This window comes from Stegostoma tigrinum, chromosome 2 (assembly GCF_030684315.1).
Source record: "Stegostoma tigrinum isolate sSteTig4 chromosome 2, sSteTig4.hap1, whole genome shotgun sequence".
Lineage (NCBI taxonomy): Eukaryota > Metazoa > Chordata > Chondrichthyes > Orectolobiformes > Stegostomatidae > Stegostoma > Stegostoma tigrinum.
Window position 1 is genome coordinate 93114293 of NC_081355.1, and position 27699 is coordinate 93141991.

Genomic DNA, 27699 nt, shown 5'->3' on the forward strand with positions numbered 1-27699 from the left:
GATTGAAAAAAAATGTGAACTTTAAAGGGTCAGTTGTGTTTTCTGGCTTCTCATTTGTAAACATTTTTTGAATTCTAGAACTTTAATTTGAAAGAAAAACTATTACATATGATATTTGAAGATTTGACTGATTTTGACCAAGTGTGAAGTAATTAAATTCCTGTGGCACTAAGTCCAGTTTCTTGGATAATGACCCCAGTACAGTCTACTCCCCATTCCTTCACAGCATTTTTCTGAAGGGCCTCTTGGCTAACCGAGGACAGAGAACATCTTCCACCCCGTCTACCAGGCCTTCAGTCCAGCCTCCAAAAACCTTGAGATGCATTCTTCTCTGTTGTGTTGTTAGTGCTGCTTTGGTCAGATTCACTTCCTGCCTGAATGATTTTCAGCACTTGCTGGAGCTACAGTGAGTCTTCTGTTGAGGTGGTGTATAGTATATTAGGAAGTCCTGGCCAATTTAAAGTGGTACTTGTCACTCATTGGCTCCCTGCTGATCCTGGCAGCCAGTCAACAGTGTTGTTAACACAGGCCAGATGCCGAAATCATTGATATCAACGTGGCATCATTAAGTTAATGTAATGCTTGCATTGTAATCAGTTGAGTAATTGTGTTTCAAATTGTGTAGTTTCCTTTCAGTTCAAGGTGGAATTGGCAGATGTGAAATGGTTAGAGTTGTCTTGAAATGTTTTGTCCTCATCAGCTTTGGTAGCATTTTCAATTATTGAACATAAAAAATAGTTATGCTAAAATGAGAGTTAATAAATTACATTCAAGACATTTCCAGAAGCAGTTGCCTCTTTTCACTGTGTTATTAAATTTGGGTGAAAATTTTATTTGGATCTCTGTTATATGTCATCTACTCCAGGTCTTTTTCATAATTTCAGCAATGTACTAATAAAGTATGAATTTAAATCAATTTGTTTCAATGTGGGAACACAAAGTGAAAGTAAAAAAAACTGTTTGCAAGGGACCTGGAACAAGACAACTGTATTTACACATGATATGAGTATTTGTTGTGACAGTGATGCATGGTGGTCCTAATCTAGTTTCCTGGTTTGATTTCTTATCTCTATAGTCAGAGGTGACATCAGCAAGATTGAATCATTTTCTTCTGATTATTTCTTCACCTTTCATAAAGGTTTGAGTGAGTTTTGATTATGAATAAAAACCTTGACTTTATCCTGGAGTGGAAATCTCAGGAATATACTAAGCTCATACAAGCTGAACAGTGTGACATATGGACAATTGTCAAAGGAGTAAATTTAACCTAAGGTTTCCCCACCCAAAAAAAAACACAACAAAAGTCCTGTAGGGCAGTTTCAAGGCAAGTTAGGATCTTTCTGGCTTCAGTACAGGGAGGGTACAGAGCCACCTGTATCGACACCTCAATATTCACAGGCTCCAGCATTGAACAGGGACATTTATGATGCTATGAAGTAGCCCAACTGAAACAGGAAGGTGACAGGTCATCAGGGAAATGGATCATGGTACACCAGGGAAAGTGAGGAATGAGGGTGTGATTGTGGGTCACAGGCAAAACTTGCAGTGAATGAAAATTCAAAAGTTTACTATATTAATCTAAAATCAACTGCACCATAAGGTATTCTTATCAATTAACCAGGATTACAAGCAGAAGGAATAAGAAGCTGTTTTTTTTAAAATCGGGCAGAGTTCAGGGTTGGAATGTGAGCTCATGTAAGGAACTACTCCAATCAATGGGAGTTCAGTGATTCCACGATGCACATCTGCCTTCAAATTTCACTTGATCAGCATGTCAACATAACTCATATCAATCAATTCTGACTTGATCTCATTAAGTACTAAGTGTTTTGTCAGCTTTAACAGCTTGTATGCTAATCAGGCAAGGACCAGGATGTAAAACATACGACCAAATACAATGTACAGTCCGTCATGAAGTATGCCATCAGGAGGATAAACACAAAGTTATCTTTAACTGCAAGTTGAGGCCTGGAATAATTTCTGACTCCCAAAAGCCAGTCCATCATTTACAAGGCACAAGTCAGGAGTGTGAGTGCTCTCATGAAATACTCTTCTCTTGTTCAAATAAGTGCAGCACTAACAACTCAAGAAGCTTGACACCATCCAGGAAAAAAAGCAGCCCGCGATTGGCACCACGCCCAAAAACATTCAGCCTGTCCACCACTGACACTCAGTAGCAGCATGTGTGCCATCCACGAGATGCTCTGCAAAAATTCACCAAGACTATTTTGTTAGCACCTTCCAAACCCGGCAACATCACCATCTAGAAGGAAAAGGCAGCAGATATATGGGAACCACCACCTGCAAATCTCCCTCCAATCTACATACTACCCTGACTTGGAAATATATTGCAATTTCTGTCAGTGTCACTGGTTCACAATCCAAGAAATTCCTCCCCAAGGGCATTGTGGGTGAACCCACAACGCATTGACTGCAGCGGTTAAAGAAGGCAGCTCACCACCACCTTCTCAAGGGCAACTAGAGACGACCCAGCCAATTACCCCCACATCCTGTGGGTGAATTAAAAGAAGTGAATTGTTGATAAACTATTTAAGCTTTTCAAGTAAACTGAATCCACATGACTGTGGGATAACAAGGTGTAGAGCTGGATGAGCACAGCAGGCCAAGCAGCATCAGAGGAGCTGGAAAGCTGACGTTTTGGGTCGAGACCCTTCTTCAGAAATGAGGGAGGGCAAGGGGATTCTGAAATAAATAGGGACAAAGGAGAAGCTGGATAGAAGATGAACAAAGGAGAAGATATATGGAGAGCCAGTAAAGGTGTGTGTAGATGGGGAGTTAGGGAGGGGATAGGTCAGTCCAGGGAGGATGGACATGTCAAGGGGGCGAGATGAAGCTGGTCAGTAGGAGACTGGGTGTGGGTCTTGAGGTGGGAGAAGGGGATAGGTGGGAATAAGGACAGGTTAGGGAAATGGGGACAAGCTGGGCTGATTTTGGGATGTGGTCAGGGGCAGGAGATTTTGAAGGTTGTGAAGTCCACATTGATACCATTGGACTGCAGGGTTCCCAAGTGAAATATGAGATTCTGTTCCTGCAACCTTTGGGTAGCAACATTGTGGCACTGCATGGACCAGGCCCAGGATGGACATGCTGTCCAAGGAGTGGGAGGGGGAGTTGAAGTGGTTCAAGACTGGGAGGTGCAGTTGTTTGTTGCAAACTGAGTGTAGGTGTTCTGCAAAGTGGGCCCCAAGCCTCCACTTGGTTTCCCCAATGTAGAGGAGGCAAACATCTGGAACAGCGGATACAGAATATTACATTAGCAGATGTGCAGGTGAACATCTGTTTGATGTGCAAGGTCTTCTTAGGGCCTGGGATGGGGGGGAGGTGTAGGGGCAGGTGTAATTGGGCAACACAGAACAAGTACCACACCAGGCTAATGACATCGCAAAGAGATCCTCAAACTGCTGGTGAGGAGCAATACAATTTTGCTCAGACTTCAACAGACCATTGTTGCATTATTGATCAGACCATAAGTGTCGTGAAGATGAAGTTCTATTGCCTTGACTGGTCAGGCAGTACTGCGCAGCACAGCCCAGACAGACCACCCCACGTCATAGTCATGTGCTGTACCTTCCGCAATTACTGTCACCAACATGGGTGGGAGGCGAAATATATTACCTGAGGAGGTGCAGGAGTTAGAGCAAACCTCAAAGGCGCAAAATGAGAGTAAGGATCCTTAGACGGGCCAGGATTCCCACAAAAGTGAGGAAGACATGACAATGGATTCAGTAATTTTTCTATTTGATTTTGATTCAGCTATGCAATAAAAGGTTGACTTTCCTTTCAAATACGATTCTGATGACCTCGCCTCTGTGAAAGCTACAGTTTATGTGCAAACCTTGCCCTAGACCATCATTATCACTGAAGCAGCTGTGATTTTTAACGCTTCCACTGACGTGTCCACAGTTCGTACTGGACTGATCCATGGAACAAAGCAAAATGAGTCTCATGGGGAGCGCATTCCCTGTTCAGTATTACCAAGTTGTTCTACAGACTACATGTTGTGTGCCTTCAACTCTCACCATCCCTGAAATGCTCCAGTACTATTGTGAAGAGGTGTAGATATGGTCCCCCATTCAGCACCACACTTAAAGGTGAATTGACGTGTGAATTGGTCATTGCCCATCACACACACCTCAGTGTTGTAGCACACACTTGAGAACCTCAGACAAAGGTCAGGCTTTTCTCTCATAGACCATGTAGACACATGACAGGTGTGTGTGTATGTGTGTGTGTGTGTATGTGTGTATGTGTGTGTGTGTGTGTGTGTGTGTGTGTGTGTGTGTGTGTGTTTGTGTGTGTGTGTGTGTGTGCGCGCACACCCTAAACCCTGGTTCTGCCCTGAGATGTTATCATTGTATTCATTGTTCCCAGGGTTCATCTGTAGGGTCTCGACTTCAATCCTCAAATTATAAGGACAATAACACAAAGAACTGCAGGTGCTGGAGATATGAAATGTAAACAGAAACTCAGCATGTCAGGCAGCATCTATGGAGAGAAAGCACAGTTAATGTTTTGAGGTCGGGTGACTTTTCATCAAATTATACGTGTGTGTTTCCCTGATGGATGAGTCGATTTTGAGTTATTAACTTCATGATTAAGAGAGAGGCTTGAGTGCACAGCTAAAATATGTCACATTCTTTTGCTGATGGAAGACAATCCATATTTTTCACTGTGGAAAATATTCTCATGTTCTATTTGCACCATAAGACTGCAACAGATGTTAGTGCAAGTGAATAGATACTCAGAAAAATGCCAATTCAAGATAATTATTGAAGACCCGTGTCACTCTTGTGTCCTGAGAAGGTTTTTTACCATCTTGCTCCCGCTGCACCAGTGTGCAAGCCTGATATCTGTCACTGGGGTGCAGGGACCTTCTGACTGGTAAGCCTTGTCGACTTTGAAGATATAGATGGTCATCCTCTAGGCTTAGAAATGCTTTATTTTAGGTTTGGGTGGTCTTGAGCAAGAAATTCCCAGCATCATGGAATTAAGTTTTACTTCTAAAAGTAAGGATTTACAGTTAAGGGCAAAACCTGCGACTGTAAGATTAAGTATCACAGTGAGGAATGGATTTCAGTTTTAATCAAGGAACCATGCATTTAAGGAAAAGTACGTGATAGAAGTTATTTCTAACTTCATGGTCATTTTCAGCATTTTAAGTCCACAACTAAATGATGTTCTGTGCTAATCTTTTGAAGATTGCATTTTTTTTATGTAGCTTGTATTGCGAGAAAGAAAGCAATTCATATTTTCCAAACAGAGAGCCGTAAGCAGTTCTCTGTGGCAGGATCTAATTGTGCCCAGTTATGTTTTAGGTATCATTCTGCAGCTTTTGTTTTGAGAAAGAAAATAAATAAATGTTAAATAAATATATTTTCTGGGAAACAAAAAAGGTATAGCCTTTTAAAGTTTCAAACAATGTTGCCAGAGAGACTCTGTCTTGATGAATATCTAATTAGTTTATTCTAGAGAATGTCACTTCTTGTTTAATAAGTGAATCAATTTTCAAAAGTGTAGAAGTGGAATATTCTAACATAGCATGAACAAAGGTGAACCAATCAGTAAAACAGATTGCAAGATTAAAGATTCTGCTAGCATCTACTAGTATCATGCAGAAGCTTAGGAACATACAAAATTATTATACTTCCTTCTGACAGCCAAAGGATAAATGTTGTATGTGCTCTCAGAACTTCTATCCGAAACAACATAACCTCAATGTCACTTGAATAAGCAACATGAGGGATTTAAGCTCTTGGGTTGCTATTGGTGTATTCTAGTTTGAGGCACTTTGTTTATTTCTTTCAAAAAGCCGTATAGATTCTTCAAAAGATTCCCTTTTTCTAAAGTATCATGTTAACAATGACATTGTAGTGTCTTATGTAAATAATTTCAGAAAAGTTTATGATCTCTAAATTGTGTAAAATGTCCTGTAAACTCCTCATTGTGATAATGAATTAGCTTGTCATCCACCACATTGACAATTTATAAAGTAAACCTCAAAGGATGAAGCACTTTTCATTTCTCGGCTTTGCTCTTTTCTTACACAGCAGTGGATGCTGACCTTTTAATTTTGTTTCCTTTTCAGAAATTAATTGAAAGCAAGAGTCTTTTTTGCAGCTATGATAATGATTACACTGTATATTCAGATTTAAGTCAGCTAGTTTTTTTTAATGTTAAGTTGTCATATTTGTCTGTAGCTTTCCCTTTCAAAATATTTTAAAATGTTATTGCTACAATGAACTGCACAGCCAACTGCTGACTGTTCATCAGGAACCTGAAAGTGTGAGCAATGTGTTTATGAGAGGTTTTTAACCCAACCACAGTATTTAACACCAGGATATCCTGTTTCCTTACTAGTTAGAGGACGCAGGCAGTTTACAAACTATGCCTGACTGTTGAAGCTTCACTGTTTAAAGGGGTCTTGCAAGGATCTGTATGAAACTTTCTACAAATTTCAAGAGGGAACCAGTCAATGACAGTTGGAGTCTCAATGAAGGAAAGTTGCCTGGTGATTCTCAAGTGCATCCGAGTACATTATGCTGTGGGCTGAAAAACATCCCAGGGAGATTCCATTTCTAGTGGATTGGAAGAAGAAGCCAGCATTGGAGACCAAGGCAGAGGAGATGAGCAGTGGGAGAGTGGTGCTTCAATCCTGGGTTGGATGCTGGAAGAGATTCATTAACTCTTCAAGGCAAAAACGGTAAGTGACTTGGCACATTCAAGTGCAAATATCTTTTTCTGACTCCCCTAAACTTTCCTTGCACAAACTAAAATCCCTTGAGGGGTTCCTGTTCCATTTTGGAGGCAGCATGTGAGTAATCAACATTGACATTTTCATCTTATTGTCATGTTACCCATCTGCTGGGTGATGCTGTCAACAAATTTTCCTCACTCACATTTCAGTTCTTTCTCTCTTTGTAGTTGAAAGAAGAGAAGGACACCTGGGAAAAAAGCAGAGGTGATTTTCTAGTAAACACTACCTTGACCACTTGAGAAGAGGATACACTAGAAATAAGTTGAGTGATAGTGTTCATATCAATGGCAATGTTGAAATGACAGGCTCCCAGCCATCAGTCACCGAATTAGATATCTCAACTCTACATGGCAAGCAACACACACGCAAATTCATCTGAATCCAACAGGCAATGAACAATGGTGGCTGAGAATGCACTCTTTCTTTTCCATTCTTGCTCATCACTTCCATCTTCTAGAAGAGTTGCAAGTGCTATTCATGATTTGGTGCAGGGCAAGGATGGAGACCTCTTAGACAGTTGCACAATCTGAAGAAGTACCATCGGATGATTTGTATGCAGTCTTCAACAGTGTAGCTGTAAGTATCTCAGTGGCACCTCCAAGCCAGGCAGCTTACTGGTCACGTGGTGAATAAAACATCAAGCACAGGATTTTGCCAGCCCTTAATTGGTGGGCTGGGAGAAGGTGGGGTCAGGAGAGGGGGTGGAAGTGAAGGTTTGGGAGTTGTGTGTAATGGTGAGGGAACACTGGGGATGAAATGCCACTGTCTTCTCACTGCCATGCCATTTTACCAATTATGGGGCGGTTGTAGAATGGCCCTACAGCTCAGACACCAGCTGTTCTAGTTAAGTGGCCTCATTCCATCATCGCTAACATGTTAGCAGCTTTCAGGGGGCCTTGTGCTGCATAAGAACACCACCTCATGGACACTAGCCACCTGTCTACAGGCTTGGTAGGTGATGCAGGGGCTTCCTTCTCAAGCAGCCTGAGGAAAATATAGGTGACACTAATGGCAATGGCCACACCATTGGCAACACCTCTTACCCTTAACAAACCTACTTCTTCAATATACTTTAGCAATGCTTACCCAGTGCTCTGGCACTGCTTACCTGGTTAGGACGGTGCCTGGTTCCACAGTGTCCTCTCTTTCAGATGCAATATCAGTGGTTGCTGTTACTCATAGGGACATTTTTGAGACTGCTGGATTGCTAGCGTTCTGATTGGCCAGAAGTTCATAACCTGACAGAGGATGGAAATCTCAATAACAACTAATTAGTTGCTGGGAGCCTAAAAATTGAAACTTCACTCCCAAATTTAGTCAGAGGGCTTGCGCCTGCCGTTTGCATCTGTATTAGGACCTGCCTCATCAGTAAAATTCCAGTCCTCAAATGAGCAGGTACAGTAGCGGAGTGTTGCTGTCGGAAGGTGAAGGATTCGCTAAGTTCTGCTGAGAGCTGTGCGGTCATTGATGAAGAGGAATATTCAGAATCAGAGCAGAGAGTGTGCGAGATGTTTCTAGCATTTCTAGATGAACTGCACATGATTGTGAAGAGACTTCTGAGCCCATCTCTGCCATGTGTGTCATTGTGTCTTTGATCATTACAATTAAGTCTATGTTCTTGCTAAGTGCAGCTAACTACGAGGAGCATCAGACATGGCAGATTACTGAGTGCATATTGATTCTGTCCAATGGCCAGCAATGTCAGTCCCTCTAATCCACAGGATGGATGATAGCCTTATCATCTTTTTAATAACCTCACTGAAATGCAGCAAGTTTTTTTCTAACTTACAGCTGACACACCGAAACTATTCGTGCACAAATACAGGTGGAGCTTTCAAAGTTTGGGCTAACAGGGCCCTCAGAAGAATTGACCATGGACAATTCAGCACTTAGAGCAGGTGAATGAACAGCCAGCTTCTGGTTCTGCTGAAGTTATAAGTGTACAACTACAGAGGAGTACAAGGAACAAAAAGAGTAGAATTTGCAGTTTTTAAAAAAAATTTTGTGTGTTGTGGGTGTCACGGTCGAGGACTGCATTTGTTGCTTATTCCTAATTGCCCTGTCGTGCCATCTCATAGACCGATTAATATGCAATCCTTGTCTGAGGAAGGATGTTCTGGCTCTGGAGGGAGTGCACCGAAAGGTTGCCAGATTGATTGCTGGGATTGACAGGACTGATGTATGTAGAGGGACTGGGTCAATCAGGTCTATATTCACAATAGTTTATAAGAATAAAAGGGTATCATGAAGAAAACTATGAAATTCTAAGAGAACAACACAGGATAAAAACAGAAAGGATGTTTTGGGGAGTACAGAACCAGGGACCACATTCCAAGGATATAGGATAAGCCATTGAGGACTGAAATGAGGAGTAATGCCTTCACCCAGAGGGTGGTAGTTTCTTGCATTCTTTGCCGCCCCAAGCAGCTAAAGCAAAACATTGAATATTTTCTAGAAGGTGATAGATATAGGTTTAAGGGATCATAGGTTATTGGGAGAAAATGGGAACAGGCTACTGAGTGGGATGATCAACCATGATCATATTGAATGTGGAGCAGGTTTGAAGGGTTGAATAGCCTGCTCCTGCACCTATTTTCTATGTTTCTATTTTCTGTGTTACTATAACACACTGATTAGCATTCAAGTAAATAATACAACAGTAAATTGTCACTTTTACATTCAGTCCTTTTGAATTAGAATCTTTATTTAAAAGTTCTATTTTCCAGACCTCCCTTTTGGCCCTAGTCACTTGCTAATGACATTCAATTTTGAGGAAACTATGATGAGTTGAAATTAATCAGTTGGTATCCGTGAGCAGCTGGATAGTTTTCTACACTGCTGCTTTGTGTTATGGGCTCGGCTAGGATTTTCAGCTGCGTTTTATTTTATACTGGATGTCTAGAGAGATTTAGATTAAGTGGAATAGGCCAGAGTGAAGTTGTTTTAGTATCCTTGGCAACTGGGAGAGAGGCTTTGAGCACATTGCAACATCAGGTTTCTCTGCTTTCTCATTCTACTTCTTCTGTTTCTCCTTCAGAAAACATTGGATGCTCATCACTGTTCTCCTCCTAATACATCAGAGCTCTTTATCTCATTATTTTGAGCAATATAGAGTATGCTACCATCATTCTGACACTCCTGATGCATGTGAAATGTACCAGTAACCCCATGCCTATTCAGGCACTTGAGTGGCAGCTTCATCTTTCTGATTGCTTGCTCAGGGTCAACTTTTGTGGTTATTTTGTTTTAGTTACAACTTATGAGAGCGTTGGTCTTCTCACAGGCATCATCAAATCTGTCCTTAAAGAGTGACACAAAGCTCAAAAGAACCATCTGCTGAGTGACCATTGCGATGAAAGTATCTGTAGGGAATATGACTGGTACCGAATGAAAACAGCATGATAGCTTCCCAGTTACCTTGCATGATAATTTGATAACTTTTTTGGTTGTTATGTAGCAGTTAAACATAAATGGATTAAAATTCCTTCACTGGTTGATCGAGGGGCTTCTGGAAGTGGTTGAGAAAAAGAATGCTACTGTTCCTGCTGGAGGCCCTCATTTATTGATGGCGTTCTAGCTCCAGTTATTCTGTTTCATACCAGGTGGAATTGCACAAGCAGTTCCCATGCTGCTGTGAAGGCAGACATGTCTGTCCAAGGTAGCAGAAATAACTTTTAAAGCCATGAAAGTTACCTCCTAAACAATGAAAGCATGTTCAAAAGAAATCTTGGGAGCAAATATCATTCACTTAGGCAAACAAGCAAATGTCATAATTCAATATTTAAAAGCTTTCCAGCCTGTCAATCATTCAGTCCCATCACTCTTTGCTGTCCTCTTGCCTTATTCAACTTAGTGAGTGCCAGAGAGCTGAAGACAGCTGTGCGCTGGCAGTTAATTATATTCAACCATAATCTGTAACCTCATAGCCAGGTGTATTCTTCATTCTACTCCTACCACCAAGTAAAGAGACCAACCTTAGTTTCATGAAAGGTTCAGGAGAGTTGCCCGGAGCAGCACCAGGTGCAGCTAAACATGAAGTACTAACCTGTGAAGTTGCTCTTGCATAAAAAAAGCAGAAGCAGCACACAATAGTCAGAGCTAAGCAATGCCATAACGAATGGATCAGAACTAAGCACTGCAGTCTTTCCACACGCAGTCATAAATTATGATGGACAATTGAAAAGCTCAATAATGGGGGAGCCCAGAACAACTGTGAAAAAGACAAGACTGAAGCATTTCCAGCCATTTCAACCAGAAAAGCTGAATGGATGATCCACCTAGATTGATATCTGTGGTCCTCAGCATCATAGGCGTTGGTCTTCACCAATTTGATTCATTCCATATGATATCAAGAAATGGTTGAAGGCAATGGGTCCTAACAACATTCCAGGAATAGTACTAAGGACAGACACTGAAACAGTCTATTTTCATATGTGACAAGACCAGGACAATATTCTGTTTTGGGTTGATAAGTGGCAAGTAACATTTGCCTGACACAAATGCCAGTCGATGACTGTCTTCCACAAGTGAGAACCCACCCCCTTCCCTTTACATTCAATGGCATTAGCCTCACTGAATCCTCCACAATTAATACCCTGTGTATTAGCATTGACTGGAAATGGAACCAGTACTGTGGCTACAAAAGCAGGTCATAATTGAGAATCCTAAGGCGAGTTAACTCAGGTCCTATCTTCCAAAGTCCTGTCCCACAATCAAGATGGCCATTTCAGAAGTGTAATGGAATATTCCCCATTGGTGTGAATGAGTACATCTCCAACAATGCACAAGGAGCTTGACACCATCCAGGACAAAGTAGCCTAATTTATTGGTATTGTGTCCACCATCTTCAACATTCACCTCCTCCATTGCAGCTGCCCAGTGGTTGCAGTGTGCACCATTTGCAAGGTGCACTGCAATAACTCAGTAATGCTCTTCTGATAGCACCACCCAAACTTGCAAACTGTATCTCCTCATAGGACAAGGACAGCAAGCACATTGGAACATCCCTAATTTGAGATCCCCTCCAAGACACACACCATTTTGACTTGTCACTGCATCAAAATCCTGAAACTGTCTCCTAAACAGCATGTGTGTGTACCTAGCCACAGTAGGCTGCAGTGGTTCAAGAAGGCAGCTTGCCACCATCTTCTCCAGGGCAATGAGGATGAGCAGTAAATGATGACTCAGCCAGCACCCCCTACATCTTGTGCAAGAATGTAAGGAATTAAAAAATGACAGAATGGTGGTTAAAGTGCATTCAATTTCTTTTTAGCATGTATAGTACATATGAAAATAGCTGACTCTTCTGTCTCATGATGATTTCCAACATGTCACGAAGAACACTTGATTGAGATGCAGAGGATAATAGGTTTCTACGAGCTTTCTTACACACCAGCACATTTTGTTCTTTTAACCTGCTGACTACTCCAATGCCTGCCCATTGCGGCAGATTGAAGCTTCTGCCAGTGTGTCACTCAATCACTGTTTTTCTGTGAAATATGACACAAGGACTGCACAATCAGATACTTAGCAGATCTATGTGCATTTTGCAACCTCTTCAAAAAATGTTATTTGGAAAACATTATATGGCATTCATTTGCTGTATTCCTCCTCATGAAGCAGAAAATAATTACAACACTGAAAATGGATTGTGCATTAATTAACTTGTGGTACACTTTTGATAGAGAAAGGTTGAGTTGCTTTTTATTCCATTTTAGCATCAGAATGATGAGTTCAGTGTTCACTGGGAGATTATTTTGAGTTGCACAATTGACCTCAGTGCTTCTAGGTTAAAGTGGTGACAAAACAAAATAAACTGGATTGTTTTTCATGATGATTGCCCTCCAATGCCCTATCTGGTAAGTGGAAATTTGGGCATCAGAGGATAACAGGAGAAGACTTGACAGTAATCCACACCATGAAAAATAGTCCTGACACACAAACTGAATGGCCAATTTTGCAAAGAGCTAGAGATCTTCTAGTATTTGTGAAGCTGCAGTCATTCAAGACCATAGTTCAGTTACAAAGGGATAAGTGAAACTGAGGTTGGAAAATATCTCTGATAATGGGAACTGCAGATGCTGGAGAATTCCAAGATAATAAAATGTGAGGCTGGATGAACACAGCAGGCCAAGCAGCATCTCAGGAGCACAAAAGCTGACGTTTCGGGCCTAGACCCTTCATCAGAGAGGGGGATGGGGAGAGGGAACTGGAATAAATAGGGAGAGAGGGGGAGGCGGACCGAAGATGGAGAGTAAAGAGGATAGGTGGAGAGAGTATAGGTGGGGAGGTAGGGAGGGGATAGGTCAGTCCAGTGAAACAGGTCAAGGAGGTGGGATGAGGTTAGTAGGTAGATGGGAGTGCGGCTTGGGGTGGGAGGAAGGGATGGGTGAGAGGAAGAACAGGTTAGGGAGGCAGAGACAGGTTGGACTGGTTTTGGGATGCAGTGGGTGGGGGGGAAGAGCTTGTCTGGTTGTGTGGTGCAGTGGGGGGAGGGGACGAACTGGGCTGGTTTAGGGATGCAGTTGGGGAAGGGGAGATTTTGAAACTGGTGAAGTCCACATTGATACCATTAGGCTGCAGGGTTCCCAGGCGGAATATAAGTTGCTTGGAAAATATCTCTATTTTGTTTACCCACTCTCACTGCCTCCCAGACCAGGATTACTTTTACTTTCATGTGCAGTAGGAACAATGTCATAGGTCTTGGCTTTGAAGTTTTAAGAAAATGGAATCCAGGAAATAATCTGGAAATTACCTGGGAATCTTGAGAAGGCACCAAGGATCATAGCCGCCAGCTGGATAAAGCTTTAAAAGTTTGTTAGTTATCTACTTAAGTACATCAATTGGTCATGGGAAGGGAAGGCCATCCGTAATTTCATTGGGATGCATTGGCAACAAGTTCCTCATCCAATTAAAAGCCCCACCACCAACACCATCAGCACCAGCAACATCACTACCAGCATTATCATTACCACTATCATAAATAGTAACTCAACCAACATCACCACCATCGCCACCACCAACACGACTACCTTTACCATCATTACTGCCATCACCTACACCACCAACACCATCATCACCACCACCAGCGTCATCACCACCAACACCATCATTAGCACCAACACCATCACCATCAACACATCCAGCACCATCATGAACACCCACCATCATCAACACTATCATCACCTACACCACCAACACCATCGCTACCACCATCACCATCATTACCGCTAACACCACCATCATCATCACCACCATCAATAACACTGCAATTACCAACATCACCATCACCAAAACTACCACTAACACCACCATCAGCAACATCACGACCACCATTATTACCAACACCATCACCAACACCACCACCATCACTTACACCACGGCCACCATTACCACCATCATCAACTCCACCACCATCATCAGCACCAACACCACAAGCACCATCACCAACACTACCATCACCACCAATATCATCACCAACCAAGCCATCCTCACCAATAACACCACCACCGCCATAACCACCAAACCCACTACAATGGAAGGCTTAGGATTCCCTCACCAAAATAGATCCAAAGTATTCAGATACTAAGGAACTACCTAAAGCAATTTTCTGTAAAAAGTGCACAAGTTCAAAAATTATTTCTTTCAAGATATTTATTCATATAACCTTGCAAAGTATGATATATTTTCTGAAAAATGCTAAGAAAAATAATACAATTAGTTAAGCTACTTCTGGATACAGTCAAATCCCAACAGTGCAAGATAGTATTGGTCGTGTAATAATTATAATGCTTGATGGGATTGGAAGATATTATTCAATAAGAAAGTCTGCATGATACATGCATTGTAGTAATAAAATGATTCACCTCTTCAACTGTATTTTTGGATAGTGTAAGGAACATTAGGATGGTCAGAGTGTGTGGAATCTTATTAGTCCTGCAGAGGTCGCATTGGAGGCAGGATCAGGAAAAATATTTGAAAAAGATCATTAGAGTGATTCTGTGATATATTCTCATTTCTTACTAATCTTGCCAGAGGCAGGGTTAATATCGCAGCAGCAACACTCCCAACACTGTTGCGTAACCAATTAGGCAAAGTAAGGGATGATATATGGTGAAGCCTTTGGTGCCAGTGGATCTTCCTGACGTTGGACAAGTTCCTGCCGAAAATGGAGCCTGGCAAGTATCTGGTGGCAGTTTTCCAGCTGTAGGCCAGAAGTGACCAAGGCCTTTGACACCTCTTGATTCCCCATCACAAAGCTGCTGCAAAGAGAAAGGCTCAAGCCTTGGTCACAAGCAACCCTATGAAGGTACTCCTTCTCAGAATGAAGATCTGATAGCTGTAGGCATTCGTTACTTTCAAATTTTCCAAGGTGCCCCGATTTTGTTCTCAATTTGCCTCAGTAGTGCCAGTCTCTCTCAGCAGGACTGCTGACCACCCAGAATTTCAAACTCTCTGATTGATCCTTCACTTCAGGAACTTGACTGAACACAAATGTGACTACGCCATTGAGCCTTTCCATTAGTTTATAATGCTGTATGGCCAATTAATACCAAAATGGTTGCGAGCTGTTTAGGCGTGCTTACATTAAAAAGCATATTGTTGGTAAGATTCCAAGATGTCTCTTGAGAAATTAATATTATTAAATAAGTAAAAAGAAAAAGGATGCAACTGAAGAGAATTTGAATCTGACACCAAAAATGAAATGAGCTAAATGCTTTTAATGTGTACCACCATGTTTTTCACACAATGTCTGTGACCAATAGACATACAGAGAAATAAAAAATATTACCTTATTTACCTTTTGGGTGGTGACATAAGCCCAAACAATCCTTTTGATCTGGATTCTGAATCAGTGGCAGAGGAAACCTCAGGATCATTGTGGGGCTCTCGTCATGCACACTGTTCTAGATCATTAATTAGGCATGACAATGTTTTTGTGAACAAGGCCCATAGTAATGGGATAGATCCTACAAAGCTTCTAGATCATTAATATGTTTACAGTTATGGATGTAACTGATCATCTTAGTTTCATCATCTTTTTTCTTACTTCGAAACAATCTTGGCTGTCCTTTTACAATACAGCTGCAGAAGAAATCAACTGACATGAATCACACATCCTGCATTTTCAGTGGATGCTAAATGGTACAGTCAACCTGAATGATACATTCTAAACTCCAAACTATTCTGGAAATGAAATATTTAATCATTTCATAAGTGCCAGCTGCAGTACAAATCTACGAACTTTCTGCAGATTTGCAAAATCCTGAATTATTCAAGGTTAACCTAACTCCTAATTCTACATAAATGTGTACATCAGTAAGGTATCTTACAAGGTAGATGATCTGTTCCTGTTTTCAAGGAAATCTTGTGGTGTAAAATGAATAGTCAGAGAGATGTGGTAATTCATAAATTGTAACACGCAAAAATGTATGTCAATAGCAAATTGGTGATCAGAGGGCCAGGAGGAACCTCTTCCAGATATTACAAAGGACCACTGGACACAATGCCTTCTCCTACTTTACAGGTAACACCAGTATATGATCATCTCCATGGTAAAATTCACAAGCCAGTTTTTCAAGGAATCTAGCTGCGAGCAACTCATCTCCTCACTCCCCAAAGCCTTTTCACCATCTACAGTCATGGGCCGAAGTGCCTGTAGTGTGCTGTACTGTTCTGTGTTCTTAAAGCACAAATTAAGTGCATGATGAAATGCTGTCCACTTGCCTGGAAAACAACAATCAGCATGTTCCCCTTCAAGCCTCACACCATCCAGATTGTAATTTTGCTGTTCCCTCACTGTTCTGAATTCTAGTCACCACATCTACTTGTTGAATTGAAGTATGATCTGACATTATCCTCCAGAAATGTGCTGCAGACCAACATACGCAAAACAGTGTCAAGTCCCTTGATGTGTTATAACTGCTCATTAGTGTAATCTAAAGAGCACTCAGAAGAAAATCTTGATTCTTTAGGAGAATTAAATGAAAAATATGAATGAAATACTGAAAAACTGCAGCAGAAACAGGAAATACTGTAAGTACTCAATATGTCCTCCAGCATCTGAGGAGAGAGATACTAAATTAATGGGCCGAATCTATCTAGTCAGAACTGGACAGGGGGTTGCAAAAATGGGAGGGTTCGCATGGTTGCATATTGAGCTAACACTCCAGGGCTGTCCTCCAGCCTCCAGGCAAATTTCCCAGGGGTGGGCCACTTTGGAATCAGGATAATTAGCACAATTAAAGTGCTACTTATTGGCCAAATATAAATCTTGCGGCTTTTTTCTGGTCAAAAAACCAAAAAAATCGCAGATTTTGGAAATCTGAAACAAAAACAGAAATCAGCAGATCTGGCAGCATCGGTGGAGACAAAACTGAGTTAACATTTCAAGGCGAGTGACCCTTCTTCAGGACAGTTGCAAAAGTATACTTTAGTTGGAAAAAAATCTTTACATAGATACACAGTTACTGAATCAATCCTATACGGTCTTTGTACATGAAACAAACATTGGAAATTTGGGATTCCCTGTAGTTGTGAGAAAAAAAGCCCAAAGCATTCCTTACTTCTACAGGACAATATTCACGCAAGAACAGATCATCTAATACAATATACAGTTACTGGAGCATTCCTGTACAACCTTAACACATGAAGCAACCAAACATTGGAAATTTGGCATTCACTGCAGTTGTAAAACAAACCAGGGCATTTCTTTCTTATACAGAACAATATTTACCTACATTTGAAGCACCAGGAGGGTCTGATAACTGAAAGGACCCCTGTTGCACTTTTGCAGAAAGACCTCAGAAGGTGGTCTTTCACCACCGTGTCTTGACAGCAGCTGCCAAGGCTTCAGTGAATCCCTCAGCACTGACGGACCTGCTGAGATTTCCCAGCAATTTGAGTTTTTGAGTTTTTGTTTCAGCCTTTTGCGGGTGATGGACTGAAAGCTGGGGTCAGCAGCAATATGAAGGTGACCTGTCAGCAGGATATCAAAGCACCTTGATGTCTCCTCTAATTGGCCCAATTGCTCCTCAACACTGATGGTGCTAACAGCTGTGAAATTTCTTCAGTTTAAAACAGGAGGCATGCTTCTGAGAAAATCTCTATTTTGAGGTGAGCTTGAGTCCTCTGATTGCACCTCCAACCCTAAATAACAATTAAAATGAAAATGACCAATTAGGTGCCTGCGTCACACAAAATTGAATATGACCCTGACTCCACAGGAATAATAACCTCCCATTAGACCACTTGGTTTGTTATTAGACTGAGAATAGACTGTCTAGCCTCAAATAATGCTGATCTGGCTAATGTTGATCTCTCCAAGACGCATGCCCTGTGCAATGTAACCTGTATGCCTCTGATCTGTGCAACCTTGCTTACTATGATCTATCTGTATTGCTCGTAAACAAAGCTTTTCACTGTACTGGTGACAATAAATCAAACAATCAGTCTATCTTTCAGGCCAAGATAAAGCATTTGTGCTTACACATCAGGGCTGTGATAGATGCAGATATAAACGCTACTTAGTTCTTGGTCAGTTCTACTTAAAGGTAGAAGAAACCAAACAGCTGCTGCCATTTCTTCCTTCATGTGGAGGAGAAAATGAAAAGGGATGAATCACATGCTTAAAATTTCTCACATCGCCTGCTATGTAACTAAAAGAAGTTTATAAGCAAACACCATAGGTTCCATTCCCTCAGCACATGTTGGTGTGGTTAATTGCCACCACTGAATGCTGTCTTCCACTTGGTGCTATAAAATGCTGGCAGGACGGCAGGTTAGAATCCACCCTTCTAAATATTGCTCTCAAGAACAGAATAAGGAGGAAGGTAGGGGAAGGGGGTGATAGTTGCAGCCTATGTTTCACCATAATTTTGCACTTGTTGAAGGCTTGATGAGATTTCAGAGAAAAGATTCCCTTAGCAACAGTCCTCTTGCAGCTTTAGCGGGATTGTCCCAGCATTCAATAGAGTCTCCTGCAACTTGAAAGGATTCCACCACGAGCTCATCCTCATTGTTTGTAGCAACACCTCCACATCTCCAACCCACCTCACATTCAGATGTATACTTTAAAGTCACAATCAAGTTAAAAGAGAAAAGTCAGAGAAAACAGAAACTTGGGTAACTCAGGGACAGGAATGGTTGTTGGAAGTTCTGGGATTTGGATGCTTTAAAAGAAATAGGGAGGGTGGTAAAAGAGGCAGGGGAGTGGCATTGCTAATCAGGGCTAGCATAGCAGCTACTGAGAGATAGTACAAGAATGATATGTCTCTGTATGCCTCTGATCTGTACATCCTTGTTTACTATGATCTGTCTGTATTGTTTGTAAACAAAGCTTTTCACTGTACTTCGGTGCTGGTGACAATAAATCAAACAATCAACCTATCTTTCAGGCCAAGATAAAGCACTTGTGCTTACACATCAGGGCAGTGATAGATGCAGGTATAAACACTACTCAGTTCTTGGTTAGTGCTATGTAAAGGGAGAAAAAGAACAAACAGCTGCTGTCATGTCTTCTTTCATGCTGTCATCTCTTCTTTCAGAGACAGTGCGGGAGTTTTGGTTCTCGAGAGAGGTCGAACGACTGATTAAGAGGAAGAAGGATGCTTATGTAAGGTTTAGGAAAGAATCAAAAAAGGCTCTAGAGGGATACAAGTTAGCCAGGAAGGAGCTGAAGAAAGGGCTTAGGAGAGCTGTAAGGGGATATGTGAAAACCTTGGCAGATAGGATCAAGAAAAACTCCAAGGCTTTTTACACGTACGTGAGGAATAAGAGAATGACCAGATAAAGAGTAGGGCCGATCAGGGATTGTAAAGGGAATTTGTGCACAGAGCCTAAAGGGACATTGATAGGATGCAGAGCTGGGCTGAGAAGTGGCAGATGGAGTTTGACCCTGAAAAGTGTGAAGTGATTCATCTTGGAAGGAAAAACTTGAAAGCAGAATACAGGGTTAACAGAAAGATTCTTGGCAGTATGGAGGAGCAGAGGGATCTTGAGGTTCAAGTTCACAGTTCCCTGACACCTGCCACCCAGGTGGATAGAGTTGTTAAGAAGGCATGTGTTAGCTTTCATTAATAGAGGTATTGAGTTCTAGAGTCGTGAAGTTATGCTCCAGTTATTCAAAAGCCTAGTTCAGCCACGTCTGAAGTATTGTGTCCAGTTCTGGTCGCCTCATTACAGGAAAGATGTGGAAGCATTGAAAAAGGTACAGAGGAGATTTGCCAGAATGTTGCCTGGAAAGGAGGGAAGGTCTTACGAGGAAAGGTTGAGAGAGAGCAAAGGCTTTTCTCTTTAGAATGACAAAGGGTGAGAGGCGACTTGATAGAGGTGTACAAAATGATCAGGGGGCTAAATAGAGTGGACAGCCAGAGACTTTTTCCTACTGTGGAGGTAGCTATTACGAGGGGGACATAGTTTTAAAGTGAGTGGGCGTAGCTATGGGGAGATGTCAGAGGTAGGTTCTTTACTCAGAGAGTGGTAGGGGCGTGGAATGCATTGCCGGAGAGGATAGTGGAGACGGCCTCATTAGGGGCATTTAAGCGGCTATTGGATAGGCATATGGATGATAGTATAAGGCAGGGGGGAGGTTAGATAGACCTCAGGATTAGGGTAAAAGCTTGGCACAACATCATGGGCCGAAGAGCTTGTACTGTGCTGTACTGTTCTGTGTTCTGTGTACTATGTTCAATGTTTTTGTCCCTTGCACCACATGGTTCATGTTTGATATGGTTTTTGTAAAGATCCTACAATTCTATAATCTGTATTTTTGATTGTGAACGAACAAGGACTGTTTTAAAACCAAAGGACTGTTAAAGGAATTGCTTCACTTCTGAAAACAAATTATTGGAATGCATCCCATATAGTCTTTACAACTCCTGCTTTGTTCATGCAGTGTGGGCAGAGATGTTTATAGATGGCATGCAACCATTATATGTGTGCAGAATGTGATTTGACTGGCAGCTAGTAAGTGATTAGGTTACGTAGTCATGACCAGTCATGGATGCCAAGCTCATCAGCCTAATGACAACTCTGTGATTGGTTCCTGGGTAGCAGAACAGTTTGTGGGGGGGAACAATTCATTGAGAAGCCTTCAGACTACTGGAAGGACAGCTAGTGTGTGTTTCTCCCGTATGCAGTAAAAAACGCCCTGAAACCTTGTTATTTTCTCTCACCAGTTGTTGGGAGCCATTGCTTTTAATCAGTAACCAAGAGATTTTGTAGTTATTGTGTCAATCATTCTATTCTTCCTGTGAAGAATTGGAAAAACATGGAGAAAAGAGATTGAAGAACAGAAAGTCCTCGTAAGTTAAAAGATCATCTCTGTGAACCCTGTGGAGTGGTACTGTTGAACTTCTTTTCCCATTTTTCCCTCCACCATAAAGCCAAAAGTTTTTGTTTTTCTGTGTCTATCTACATGTATGTGTAGGGGTTTTAGAATGGAGGTTAGAATCTTTACGAGAACCAGATGTGAATTCTTTATAATAAAAACAAGAACTGGAGTTCTTGTGCTGGAGACCTGAAACAAAAGCAGAAATATATGCAGAAATACAGCAGATCAGGTAGCAGCAGTGGGGAGAAAGTAAAGTTGACATTGGATAAAGTTAATTCTGATAGAGTTCTGACGACGAGTCACTGGATTTGAAATGTTAACTGTTTTCTCCCTGCGGATGCTATGAGATCTCCTGAGTTTCTCTAGCAATTTCGGTTTCTGCATTGACAGTTTAAAACTTTTTTTTTACTTAGAGCAAACCTATTATAACAAATAGGAGTTCCTGTTACATACAGGAATCTGTTCAGTGTTTTCTATCAGAGATAATGGGAACTGCAGATGCTGGAGAATCCAAGATAATAAAATGTGGGGCTGGATGAACACAGCAGGCCAAGCAGCATGTCAGGAGCACAAAAGCTGACGTTTCGGGCCTAGACCCTTCATCAGAGAGGGGGATGGGGAGAGGGTTCTGGAATAAATAGGGAGAGAGGGGGAGGCGGACCGAAGATGGAGAGAAAAGAAGATAGGTGGAGAGGAGAGTTTAGGTGGGGAGGTAGGGAGGGGATAGGTCAGTCCAGGGAAGACGGACAGGTCAAAGAGGTGGGATGAGGTTAGTAGGTAGGAAATGGAGGTGCGGCTTGGGGTGGGAGGAAGGGATGGGTGAGAGGAAGAACAGGTTAGGGAGGCAGAGACAGGCTGGGCTGGTTTTGGGATGCAATGGGGGGAGGGGATGAGCTAGGCTGGTTGTGTGATGCAGTGGGGGGAGGGGACAAACTGGGCTGGTTTTGGGATGCGGTGGGGGAAGGAGAGATTTTGAAGCTGGTGAAGTCTACATTGATACCATTGGGCTGCAGGGTTCCCAAGCAGAATATGAGTTGCTGTTCCTGAAACCTTTGGGTGGCATCATTGTGGCACTGCAGGAGGCCCATGATGGACATGTCATCTAAAGAATGAGAGTGGGAGTTAACATGGTTCACGACTGGGAGGTGCAGTTGTTTATTGCAAACCGAGCAGAGGTGTTCTGCAAAGCGGTGTGAGGGATGTGTTGCGGGAAATGCGGGAGATGCGGTCAAGGGCATTCTTGACCACTGCGGGGGGAAAGTTGCGGTCCTTGAAGAACTTGGACAACTGGGATGTGCGGGAGTGGAATGCCTCATCCTGGGAGCATATGCGGCGGAGGCGGAGGAATTGGGAATAGGGGATGGAATTTTTGCAGGAGGGTGGGTGGGAGGAGGTGTATTCTCGGTAGCTGTGGGAGTCGGTGGGCTTGAAGAACTCGGCCCGAAACGTCAGCTGTTGTGCTCCTGAGATGCTGCTTGGTCTGCTGTGTTCGCCCAGCTTCACACTTTATTATCAGTGTTTTCTATTAACTTGATTCTAGCAAACAGGTCAATTTGTTGACTTTATATACTTCAATTAAATTGTTAACTTACGTGGGGTAATTGGGAATCAGTGGACTTGCCCAAGTAGGTTCTAATACTTCGAATAATCTACCAAAACATGTTTGAAATAACTTTCTTTCTTTGGTGCTGCTGTATTTTGTAGATGCTCTTTCTGTAGATTCTACTGCTGCTGACTAATTAGTACTCATCAATATTTCTAAAGGCTGAATTTAAGATTGCAAAACATTTGTGAGTTGCAATTCATAGTAAAGGTCCATTTATTATACTGTGGGATTCTGATTTTGCCAATGTTTGACAAATTGTAAAACAACACATTCTTGTGGTTACATATCTGAGATAATGATAATAGAATGAGTGTCATATTTTCAGTGGAAGATTGAATTTTCATGAGTAAACACCTTTGACAACTTTGGCCATCTTGTGAGAGAAGAGGATCAAGATTAGAGATTGTCAGCGCTGGGAAATCAAACAATTTCCACTTTTTGACATGAATTTATTTATCAAACACTCTCTGCTACAGAATATTGAATGGAAAGCATTTTACTCAGTACCTAGAAATATGGGGCAAGGATTCAGTTGTAATAAGATTTACAAATCCATTGCAGCCATTGTGAGTAAACACTCAGTGGGATAGGAAAGGGGACAGGGAGTTCAATGGTAAGGCATCAGTGAATTTATGCAGGTACCAGTATTTAAAAAATAAAATTAAATATTCTTTACCTGAATATGTGAAGCATCATAATAAGACACAGAGTTGGATTTTCTGGGGCAAACATATTTCCAAAGCCCCCACCAAAAAGTCCTGCCCACCCAAAATTCAACTGTCCTGAGGTATTATTATCCTGAGGAAGGTATAATTGATTTTGAATGAGAAATCTACTCCAAATTGTAAAATAGACTTACCCAGAGAGCTGCCAGTCAATATATACCTAACAGCAGAGTAGGCCACTCAGCTCCTCAAATGCACACATTCCATCACAGTACTCCTCCTGTTACCTCTGAAGAGGTGGAGGTCATCAAGCCAGATGACCAAAGAGCCAGATCTCTGTGAGGGCTATGCATATCTTGACTGAAGTAAGGTTAAGATTGCCAGCGTTTTAATCTCTATTTGACCTCTTTTGTTGAGCTCATGGAGAGACAGGTCATGTGACAGCAATAGATTGTATGATGGATTGAAAGTTCCCGAAGATTTTTTTTTCATGCCAGGTCAAATTTCATGTGGGCAATATTCAATTATTTGGCAATGACAACAATAATGACAGGGAATACTCACAGGTTAAATTTCAGCTAATTATTTCATGGCTGTTTCAGACTTCATTTTGGACCACCTTCTGTCTCTTGCAGCATCAAGATGGCAGCAAAAATGCATCTTTTATCCAAAACGGAATGGATCCAACTCAACACCCAACTTCATTCCCACTGCCGTATTCACCTTTGTGCTAAGCACGAGGTGGTTGGCGTGACTCTAGCCCTTACGCACCTGTCCACCATTAAAAATGATGGCAGAACTATTGGTTAGGAAGTAAGATTCTTGGGTAATGCACTGATTACGGATTTCACATTAATTATGGGGAATTCTGATGAAATGGATGTATAGTTTATAATTTTCCAAAATTCCTTTAATTCTCATACAATCCCAGTGGATTTCAAGTTTGCAAATATAATACCTCTAGCCAAGATGGAAAAAGAGCAAGCAGAAACAGGGAACTGTGGGCCAGTTGTTTTGACATCAGTCATCGGGAAAGCGGTGGAATCTATTATTAAGGAAGTCTCAACAAGGCGATAAGAAATTCATTGTTCAATCAGAATGAGCATAGTTTTGCAAGAGGGAATTTGTCTTTGACAAATTAATTAGAGTTTATTGACAAGGTAAGTTGTATGGTAGGTAAAGAGGACATAGTTGTGGTATGCAACAAAAACAAAGTTGCTGGAAAAGCTCAGCAAGTCTGGTAGCATCTGTAAAGTAGAAAACAGAGTTAACGTTTCGGGCCCGGTAACCTTTCCTCAGTTCTGCATGCATTTCTATAAAGATTGATACTGGGGCATCAGCTAATAAATATCTCATGAATGAAAGAGACAGAAAGTAATGCATCTAAGTTGGTCGTGGATATAAAATGATATGGAAATGTAAACAATGAGGAAGATACAAAAAGCCAGCAAAGAGATGGAAACAGTTAAGTATGTGGGGACAAGATAGCAGATGGATTATAATATGAGAAATGTAAGTTTTAAGATTTTCCACTTTCATAATAACTGAAAAGCAGAATATTTTAGAAAATTACTGAAACTTGAAAATTTTGATGTTCAATGAGTTTTGTATTAGAAACACAGAACATTGGCATGCAGAGACAACAGGCAATTATGAATATGAATGGCATGTTGCCCTTCACTGCAATGAGGTTAGAGTAAACAAATAAACTAAGTCTAGTGAAAATTGGAGGGGATTTTGATGAGACCACATCTTAAATACAGTGTGTAGTTTTGATTTCCATATTTAAGGAAGGATATATTTGCATTGGAAGCAATGAAATCATTAACTTGATTGTTGGGATTAATTAGTTGTCTTATAATGCTAGGCTGAGAGATTTAGGTCTATTCTGTCTAGGGTTCATGTATTGAAAGATGATCTCATCCAACGAACACGTTTCTGAAAGGGTTTGGCAGGGTATACACAGAGGTTAATTCTATTGGCTGAACAGTATAAAACTAGACAATACAATCTCAGACTTAAAACCCAGTCATTTAAGCCTGAAATGAAAAATGTCTTCGCTCATAGGGTTGTGAATCTTTGGAATGCTTTGGAATCCCTAAAAGAAGACAGTATGTTCATGATGAATTCCGAACACGATAACCACAGTTTTAGTGAATCTTCAGAAGAAAAGATGCTGTGATGGTTTTGTTATTAGACCAGTGGTCCCAAGAGCTGTGTACTGAAATTCCATACTGATATGTTGTGCAAATGAATTTGATAAACTTGGTATTCCATAGTTTGTTCTAGACCAAGAAAGTTAAAATAGAAATTGCTAGAACTTGGAAGGACAATGTGCCTACATATTTGGATGTAACATTTCATCAGAACTATGTAAGTTGCTAAAGTCTAACTGGTTCACTCATGCACTTTAAGTAACACTAGGTCACATTGTATAATGCTGTCTGAACTACCCTAACCATCTATTTAGCTGTAAAAATAATTGCTGATTGGGAGAAATGCCTATCCGTGTCTTCACAGGAAAGCTGGAAATCGGTGATAATTTAGCCTTGCAGCGTTGCCCATATCCTGCAAGAAAAGTAAAAAATGTATATTTCTAAATATTGTTAAAAAACAGCATTTGTCCAAAATTGTGTAATCCAAATTTAGCTGTTCAGTTTCTTGACATTGTTCACTATCATCTTCACTTATTGTTTGTTGAAATAATTTGACTGGCACTTAATTATGTAGACCAGCACTGTCTTCAAAGTTGATATTCCCAATTATATGTACTCATAGCCAGTAGTTATTGTGACCATAGCTGACTTTGCTGGAGTTTCCAAGCTTACATTTGTCTTGTTTAATATAAAAATATAGACTACCTACAGCTCCTAGGAATTACATTGGCAGATTTCTTTTTCAAAACACCATAGCCAATATGACTGATAGTGAACAAATTCAACATTTCTGAGACCACCCTTGGAAATTTGAGTAAGTTACAGAATGTTGAGAAGGAATGATCACCTAAACATGCTCAGATTCTGATTGCTTCATTAACCTGAAGGTGGTATGATGTTCAAAGCAGTTTAGAATTTGTTCTTTGGTCATGTGGGATTTGCATTAAATATTTTTCACATTTGATGTAGATAGTGTTATTGTGTTTCAATTGGGGAAGCTTTTCTCCTTTGAAAGTCTTTAGAAAGCAATGTTTGGATTGTTAATGTTTTAAACGCATGATACCAAGTAGAATAACTAGCACTGTACCTGCCTTGGTTTATAATGTAACCAATTTTGAAAAGAATATTACACAACTTTAAATCTACCTTCTTTTTAGCTCTTTGTATAATTCCCTGTCATTCAAATTTTCATTGCAATACAAACAAATTGCTCAGTGCAGAAATGTGACAGTAGGAAGCTTTAGTATCAATTCACTCAGTTATAAGCTGTAAATCCCATTCCACAGACCTTCATAAAGTGCTCTCTATGTTCAGTTCTGTAACTCATATAAAATGAGCTTTGTTTGGCCATGGTTCAAATGCTGATTCTGTTTTAGGTTTCACCATGTGAGAAGTGCCGCTGTGAGCCCAATGGAGAAGTGCACTGTTCCGTAGCAGAATGTGCTCAGGTTGACTGTGTGGATCCAGTATATGAACCTGATCAGTGCTGCCCTATCTGCAAAGATGGTATGTGCTTGCTAAAAATAACACATTCTGTTTTTATCTTTTCTGAAATGCGTGACTGCTAATTTACACATCAAATGTTTTATGTAAACCAGTTGTAAATGAGGAATATATTTCACAATAGTGATTATTGTTATATAATACATTTTGTCATCTTGTGATAATATTACTGATTTACTATAATACAGGTTCTCTCACAGGTTTATTCATATTGTAGGACATCCATCTCTTATATCACAGTGCATAGAATGAATATGTTAGCTTGCCAAATATGACTATTTTACCAAGTCATTTTACATGGACGTTTCATAGGAACTACCTATCATGTAGATATGCACTTCAATAGGCAGAAGAACATCCAGCTGTCAAGCTAAATTCAGGCTAAATTTATTGAAGGAAGCAAAGTACAGCTGTAGAAGAACAAGGTTAAAACTGTGCATCACTGATGCTGTGATTTTAAGGACAAGCTGAACTGCCCAGAATTTTAAAATCTGTTTTAAGCATCTTTAATCTGAAACTTTTAATAGGATCAATGTGGATCAATGCCTTTTCTCAACGACAAGTTGTGAGAATATGGCTGAGTTCCGTTAAGCTGATGCAAAAGAAGAGCTATCAGCCATTTTTTAAAATACATTGTATTCACTTTACATCTTTCACAACCC

The 27699-nt window shown here is 40.9% G+C and overlaps 1 protein-coding gene across 5 annotated transcripts in view; it reads left to right on the forward strand.

The window, feature by feature from the left end:
* Positions 1-27699, forward strand: part of vwc2 (von Willebrand factor C domain containing 2) — a 159598-nt gene that overhangs the window by 15132 nt on the left and 116767 nt on the right. For all 5 annotated transcript variants that reach the window (XM_048562562.1, XM_048562593.2, XM_048562568.2 and 2 more), the window contains one exon: positions 26911-27040. In XM_048562562.1, coding sequence (XP_048418519.1) covers positions 26911-27040 — 130 coding nt within the window. The remainder of the gene's footprint in view (positions 1-26910; positions 27041-27699) is intronic.